The 8,787-nt window shown below is 31.1% G+C and overlaps 1 protein-coding gene across 1 annotated transcript; it reads left to right on the forward strand.

Moving 5' to 3' along the window:
* Positions 1-1,769: 1,769 nt before the first annotated feature.
* Positions 1,770-3,035, forward strand: LOC123202397. Its single transcript, XM_044618318.1, has one exon. The coding sequence runs from the start codon at positions 1,985-1,987 to the stop codon at positions 2,453-2,455; it is 471 nt and encodes a 156-aa protein (XP_044474253.1). The 5' UTR covers positions 1,770-1,984; the 3' UTR covers positions 2,456-3,035.
* The last annotated feature ends 5,752 nt before the right edge of the window (positions 3,036-8,787 follow it).

Here is an 8,787-nt window from a genome sequence, read left to right on the forward strand (position 1 = left end):
ATATTTATATTAAATATCATAAATTATCATTTCAATTTATATAAATAAATTAATCAATAATTTTATTTATGTGGTAATTAAAAGGACCCAATAACAAAAAATTTTAAATTTATCTAGTTTTAGGTATCAAATTAACTATTAAATTAACTATTATTTTATTTTTTATTTAAAATTATATAATTTTATAATATATTATTAAGATATTCAATTAGATCCATGAAATTCAATACATATAATTTTATTATCCAATAATATATACAGTGATGAGGTGGTATTTTTAATTAAAATAATAAAGATAGTTTAAGATTACTTAACAAGGAAATCATAGTGGGTTCAATTATAAGCAACAATTATTCTGTATAATATGATTTTAAAATATACAAATAAAATTATATTTTCACCATTTATTCAATTTTAATTATCTTAGAAGCCAATGGTTGGTTTCATTATTAAATCCCAGGCAATATAAGAACTGGAACTGTCAAAAAAAGAAAAAAAGGTAATGATAATAATATAAGGACCCCGAATAAGGCTGGATTTGAGTCGAGTTAAACTTGAGCTTGGTTCGACTCGTTTTTTGTTATTAAAATGATATCATTTTAATACATATTGATCAAAACGATGTCGTTTTATATCAAAATTTTTAATTGAAAAATTTAACGAGTAGCTCAAGCTCGGCTAGGGCTGCCTCAGTTCGAGTTCAGCCCAATCCCCGAAGATTCAAGAATCATTAAAATATTTCTCTAAATTCACACTTCAATTTCAGTAACACTTTTAATTTTCTAGGCTAAGCTAAATAAATCGAGATATTTTTCAAATTATTTTTCAGATGATTGTAAAATACTACCACAAAACATACTCATATATATATATATATATATATATATATATATATATATATATATGTTTATTTATTTATTTTATAATGATGAGAAATCCTCCAAAATAATGGTCTATTACACTTTAACACAGAAAAGCTTTAAACTACATGATAAAAGAAACACTATGAAAGCCATTTACACACATCTTACACAACAATTCTGAAATGACACATTTAACCTTTGTATTCAAACATTTTCAACCAAAATACACATAGTTAGTAGTATTATACAAATGTACAATATGTATCATGTAATATAATATGATATATATAAAAAATGATATATATTCTAAAACGTATTGAAAAGTATCTAATATAGTAAATGTATTATATGATATGCTACATGTATGATAGATATATATCAAACAATATAATACAATACATATTATCAATATGGATTGATATATTTTTTTTTAGAAGTGATGACGTGGTAAAGGTGTATCTGAAAATTTTTTAATTTCAAATAGTGTTTATGATATTTTAAAATGATTGCACGAAAATTATAATTTTTTATTTTTTTATAATTATTATTTTTAAAAGATGAATAATAATATATATGTCTATTTTGAGTACACAATATATATATATTTAGATGTATTCTCACGTGATTGAGTGTTATTTTATCTTTAATTTAAAATTATTAAATCATATGATAATATACATCTAATATGTACTTATTTGTATATTCAAAGTGGGTACATATATAGTTATATTGTTAAAAGATATATGTATCATATAATACGATACTATACGTAATATACAATATAAAAAATTAGGGTTTTAATATACGATACGATATGTGATTCGATTATGGTGAGTATACACTTTAGCCATGGGCAATTTCGTCAAAAGAGTAGGATTTTCATTTTTGCCACCTACCCCATCCCAAGTCCTGGCCAAGCGCAGCACATCACACCCCCTGTTAAAGACGCAGTGATAATGGCTAATTATTCCGAATCATAATCCCACTAAAAATAAAAAACCCTAATTCTCTCTGTTTGTACGTATCTTTTCTTCCAATCTAAGCCTTCCCTTTCAATTTAAAAACCCTCGATTTACATTCAACATCTCCCTGAAACAGCCACTGCTCCAACAGTAATTAATATGACTTCAGTTTGCATATCCAACTGTGTAAACGACGCACGTGACCCACGTGTGCCGGTGCGCGCCACCTACGTCAACCTCTACAAGTGGCCGGAGTCGGATGCCGAGTTCGTTCGAGCGGTTACGTCGAGTTCCAACGTCCGGCAAGGGGTGCACGTGCATGGGCATGGCCACCCTAGGGTTGTCGACAGCATCTCGTGCCGGCAGATGTATTTGAGAAGCTACAAATTCTCGCGAGACGATGTTGATAAGGAGGCCGAGAGTGAAAAGACCGCCATGTGTTTTGGCAGAGTGAAGGAGAAAGACAAAGAGAAGGATAATAACAACAACAGGAGGACGAGGAAGAGAAAGGAGAAGGAACGACGTCGTAAAAGGAATAAGTGTTTGAAGAATCTCTCATGCAATGCATTGTTTAGGCTTTTTCACAGGCTGTTGTCTTGTGGCTCTAGTATAGATGTTGCTGATCGTTGATTTATCTTCATGGGTTTATAATAATTTGGTTTCTAGGCTATCTATTTCTAAGAAAATTATGGGTGTTTTCTCATTGTTTCTTTTTCTTTTTGGGTAAGGAAACCTCATTTGAGTCGAATCTTCGGGACAGAATCGAAAGCATTAAGTAAGTAAAATATTTAAATCTTGATATATCATGAGCGGCTTCCGAATGCATGCTCTCACACTTGAAGATTCCTCTCCTTTTTGCGACTGAAACTATTCCTAGGGCATTGTTTCTTTTTCTTTCTGTTTATATGTAATGTTTTGGAAGCTGCAAAAAGAGAGAAGGAGAGAGAAGAGAAGCATTGAGCAAGAAGGGTCTTTGTAATTACTTGTCTTCTTAAACATATTCAAAGAAGGTTCATAGTTTCTGCCATGAGTGTCAAGTGGAGTTTCTGCAAAAAAAAAGTTCTCAGGGTAGTTGAGTTTATGGATTCTGCATAAAGTATATTAAGCTTGACCAAGTATAGTTTAGTTGGATAATGTGGCATATCTGTTTTTGGTTATAATTTTATATGGTGTTTGGTGTGTAAATAATAATGTTCGAATCAGATTCTGAATTAACGGTTAAGATTAGCCTGCAGAATTTTCTTTAGGTGCTTTTGGCCGTGGTGAAATTGACAGATTGACAAAGAGATGCATCAATGCATAGGGTTGGCATTGGATTGAGTAGAGATTGAATACATTAATATATGTTTTCACAGGGAAAACCTTTTTCTGTCCTCTCTTGTAGAAAAAAATTTTCTCCTGTATGCCTTCTAGTCTCAGTAAAAATTTTTTCTCTTAATCCCCAAATCCTCTCCCATTCCTCTTTTCATTTTTCTTAGAAAAATAATAAAATATTTAATAAATGTTAATATATATTTTATAATAATTTAAAACATTTAAGGTTAGGAGAGAAAATGAGTTGAAGATATATTTATCCTTACTCTTATCAGAAATTTTTATCTATTTGAAGAAGAACGGAGATTACCCAATTTGAAATATTGAATTGTCATTCTTATATATACATAAAACAAAAATAAAACATATGATAAATTTTGCATTGGATTCTCTTTATATACTTACTAAATAGGTACTAAAATGGATGAAATAAAAAGGGTTTATTAGGTTAAAGAAAGCCTATTGTTCCAGAATAGAAAATGCCAATTTAATTTGAACAGTACTTTAGCTTTAACACAACACTTTTATTCAGCTTTGAATTTTGATTTACAACTTGAACACTTGAGTTAAAATAGCAGCTTGCTGTGGGGTTTCCTGGTTTCAATATATATATATGTATGTATATCTAAAAATAAGCTATAATCATGGCAGTCACCAAGCACAATTCCTGAAGGAAACTTGAGATTTAAGGGATACAATACAAATGCTTAGTTTTCCCTGGCAAAACTTGATCCATGTGGGACAAATTAATCAACAAGATAAGTATATGGGGCCATTAACTTCATTAACATTCTGAATTCAATAAGCTTTAAGGAAAGAAATATAATCATCATCGACCTCTCCACTCAAGGATGAGTCTTATTTATTTAAGCTTATGATGATGTTGCCATTTACTCTGCTTACCATCCAAATTTTACAGGTTTCATTAATCACAAGATAAAAACATCATCATTAGTATCTGCATCAAGCTCAAAAAGCTACCAAGTTTCCCCACCTCATGAAGCAACAAAGGCTTGGCTTTGCTTGACAAATTTTATATTAATCTTTTTTTTTAGTTGGTAATGAGAAAATTTTATTTTAGTCGGATTATTTATTATATCAAGTAGGTAAATTTTAGATTTAGTGATCAACCATATAATCACGATATTAGATAAATCAACAGTTTAATCATAATATACTGATGATAAATTTCAAACCCATACTTTTTCGTTTGGACGTGGCATACGAATTTATTTAAGGGGAGGGAGGAAACTTTGCATTAATTAGACTGAATTCATGGGTGTGAGCAAAACAATAGAAATGGAAATGCCATGGTATAAAAATGTGCAGAAGCCGCCCATATAATCCAATTATAATTTGTAAAATGTGCAAGACAAGTTAATGGTGACTTAACACGTCTTTGCATTGCATGGCTCAAATTACCGTTGGATGACAAATGTTACTCTACTTAAAACGGTGGACTTCACCTCTTTCATAGAGAAATTTTATATGCCAAAATATTGTATATAACATTACTTTTCATATCATATATTTCAATTTTTCGGAGTATTATTTTATCTTTAATTAAAAATCAATCAATTATCTAATAATACATATAAAATATAGACTCATTTATGTACCTAAAATGATTACTTATAGTTTCATTGGTCCTTAAATCGGTCAACAGTCAGGTCTATTAAAAAGAACTGTTGTGGATACTCAGAGAAACACACAGCAAAATCAGCCGGAGGCAATATTCAACACTAATTTTCTTGGTGGCATCTTCGTGTCAAAGTAATTTGCATATACTTGTTCTAGATTTACTCTGAAACTATTATCAGAAAACATATCAACAACCATCTAAATTATTTTGGGAGGAAACAAACAGATAACCTTAGAAAAAGGGTTCAAAAAAAAAAAAAAAAAAGAGCTAACAGATTTCATAAATCCACAGGTTAGATAGGCAACAATGACTCCTACAAGCTACAAACAACGGTGATGGCATACATCTGCCCACCAAATATGGGGTTGAAAACACTAAACTCATACGTAACTGCCCAGCAGCTTTTGTGAAAGTGATAAGGAACTAGAACAAAAATTTGATCAAGTACAATAAAATTGACTTCCAACTCAAATAACATATATATATATATTTCAAAAAAAGCTAGCTTCAACAATTAGTCAAATCACTGCAAAAAGAAAACAGCTGCATCAAACATTTACCATGAGAGGCCACAGTCCATGAAAATGAAAAACTTAGTTCAACCTGGAAACCCAGAGCCCAGGGAACACTGTTGTCTTCACTTTTGGTGGATCTATGAAAAGAGCAAATATTTCAACAAATGTCTAGAATTCAAAAGATCCTGATTCAAATCCCAGTATAACCTGATCGCCAGAGATGTGTAATTATTGAAGGCAACTCAAAGTCATTGGCCATGTGGATGGGATATCTATGGTGCAACAATTAAAGATCCCCAAACTGAATAACCCCTATAAATAGGATGAATGGAAAATGATCCATTTTTGGAAAAGGGAGCACAAATGAAATATCATTAGCATGGTTCCAAAAAAGACAAACTTTTATGCAAAGACTACGAGAAAAATAAACAAACTGGCAACTGGGTTATCGTATACCTATCTGAAATATTTTATAGAAAGGCAGCTACTTGCTACAAGGGAAATCAAAAGCAGGAAAACTATAGAAAAAATTCAATAGACAAAGCAGAAAAATATGGACTTTTGAAAGTAAGCCCAGAAACAAAGGCTGCACGGCTAACTGAATTCCAGTTTAAAAGTTGTACTTCTCAAAAAGCTACCATTCTTCAACAAAATGACACAGCCATTTGACATTCTCCAGTTTCCAAAAAGTTTCTTCCACCATTGCAGCTCACCATTTTAGCCAAAATAGTTTTCAACCTGGAGCTAAAACTATGACAACAATCACTATATTACATTCATATACAATTACCTCCTGCTTCTTTCTTCCTGTTAGCAAATTAACTAAGGCAAGGCAAAGGAAGTGTATTGCTAAATTCATTTTTAAACAATGTGTTTGTCAAGAGTTGAGTTCGGGATAGACAATTGATAGTGGATTGTGACAATTGACAGAAAAGTGATCTTCTAAGTGCTCTCAATGTGACTCAAGGAAAGAATCCTTGGACTGCGGACTCTGGTGTCTCTGATTACATGACAAGTGACATTAATGTTTTTCATCAATATTATTCATGCCAAGAAAATTTAGTAGTACAAATTGTTAATGGTACCTTATCTAAATTGGTTGGTTTAGGGTTAATTGTAATTTCCAAGGATCTGGTGTTCGAGTCAGTCTTATTGGTGCCTAATTTGGATTATGATATGTTATAGATTAGCAAATTAACTAAGGAAAGGAAATGTGTTGATAACTTCACTTTTAAACAATGTGTTTTCTTGAGTTGGGTTCAGGATAGATAATTGATAGTGATGAGATGTGATGAGACTCTTCCTCTTTAAAGTTCCTCCTTTAGCTATGAAAAAAAGATCTCTTTTAGTTTTTTTGTTCAAATAAGAATATGAATGTTATGTTTCGGCATTATGGTCTAAGACACCCTAAATATTTATTCTTTAAAGGATTGCTTCATGTTTTATTCAATAAAAATTAAGAGTTATTTGAATGTGAAATATATCAAATATCTAAACACTCTCGCACAAATTATCCTATTCGTCCTTTTAAGTCATCTCACCTTATTTTATAATTGATATAGTGACATATGGGGGTAGCAAAAATTAAAAAATATTCTTGGGGCTAGATGGTTTGTGTCATTTGTTGATGACCACTTTAGAATTTCTTAGATATTCCTTATGAAAGAAACTACCAACAAGAACACTTATCTCTGATACCATGCAGATGCTTGAATAATTATGAAATATTTTTGTTGTGTGTTCTATTTACAAAATTCAAGAGAATAAATCATATACATCAAACTTTAAATCAAGAAATGAAATCCTAACAGAAGGAAATATTCCCTGATTTTATGAAGACAAACTTACACTTAAGACAAATTATTAAAGAAATAGACACATAAGAAGAAAAGTGAATCTTCCCAATATAAAACCCAGTAATCACAAGGATTTCCTAATAATAAAGGTAAATATAATACTACTAAGAAACACAATCAAAATATTGCCTAAAATGAGAAACAATTCAGAATTCCTAAAAAATAAGGATCTAAATCCTTAATAAAAAAGCGATAGGGATCTTAAAGTCCCAAACAATTAGGCATTCTTCTAGACATTCCAACACTCCCCCTCAAGCTAGTAAATGAAGATTTTCCATTCCTAGTTTGGATACAATAATTTGATCTAGCAAAGGTTAATATCTTGCGGCTCAAATCTCACAGCCACTTTTAAAGCAGTTGCAAATTTGAAGCACTCATATATTGTCTAATGATGATGACTGATGGAAATGTTCATATTTATTTAGATGTGGATTGGACCAATTCAATCATTGATCAAAGATCTACAACCATTTACTGCATCGACGTATGGGAAAACTCAGTTATGTGGAAGAGTAAGAAGCAATCTGTTATAGTTAGGAGTAGTGTAGCGACAAATTTCAGAGCAATGGCTTATAAATTTGTGTAGGAACGTGGCTCAAAGGGTTCTTGACAAACTAAAATTCCATCAAGTGGATATATGAAAATGCACTGTGATATAATAAAGCATCCATAAGTATTGCAAAGAATCTTGTACATCATGATTGAATGAGGCATATGGAGATAGATGATCATTTCATCAAAGAGAAAATGGATAGATAAATTATTCTTTGATCTACATGCCCTCTTCTGTTCAAATTGTCAAAATATTCACCAAAACATTCAAACGCACCTACTTTGAATATCTTAAATCCAAGATGAGAATGATTCACATTGGCAACCTAGCTTGAGGAGGAGTGCAAAAAATAGAGATTATGATATTGTTTATTTCTTTTTCTTCTCATGTATATTTTCTTTAGTAATTAGTCTTAATTTTGTGAGATCGTCTTCATAGAATCAGAGATTACTTTCCCTGTCTTGGGATTTAATTTCTTGATTTTGATGTAAACCATTTTTTCCCTTGAAACTTGTACATACAACACACAATAATAAAAATCTCACAAATATTCAAAAATCTACATTTTTAATATTTATTTAAATAGTACATCAGTCTGACCATCAATTGACTGGACTAAAATCTTAAAACATTGGTGTGAACCACACTCGGACCGTACTAGCCCTCAGACTCCAGGTTGAACCAGCCGGTCTGGTTTTTAAAACCATGATGTATACTTCATGGATTCTAAATCCATGCAAAACTATGAGATCTATATCAATTTTTGCCAAAAACTTAACTTTAGGAGATAGATAAAATGCTACTGCACTCTAGCTTATGTAACATACAAACAAAGACTAAAATCGACAGCAACATTTGATGCAACATAAATTTTATACTGCACACACATGTTCCAATTCCTTCAATAACAATTTTCTTCATAGGCAACAAAATCCTCAGTGTGCAACTATAATTTTAACACACTATATTAAAGAACTGAAGTCTATAAGATGCAACAAGCAATCAACAAAAACATTGGATCTCATCAAATTGCATCAATACCACCCTACAGTAGGAAGAAATTCTAAAATCAAAGACAAGTG

The sequence above is a fragment of the Mangifera indica genome, chromosome 18, assembly GCF_011075055.1.
Source record: "Mangifera indica cultivar Alphonso chromosome 18, CATAS_Mindica_2.1, whole genome shotgun sequence".
Classification (NCBI taxonomy): domain Eukaryota; kingdom Viridiplantae; phylum Streptophyta; class Magnoliopsida; order Sapindales; family Anacardiaceae; genus Mangifera; species Mangifera indica.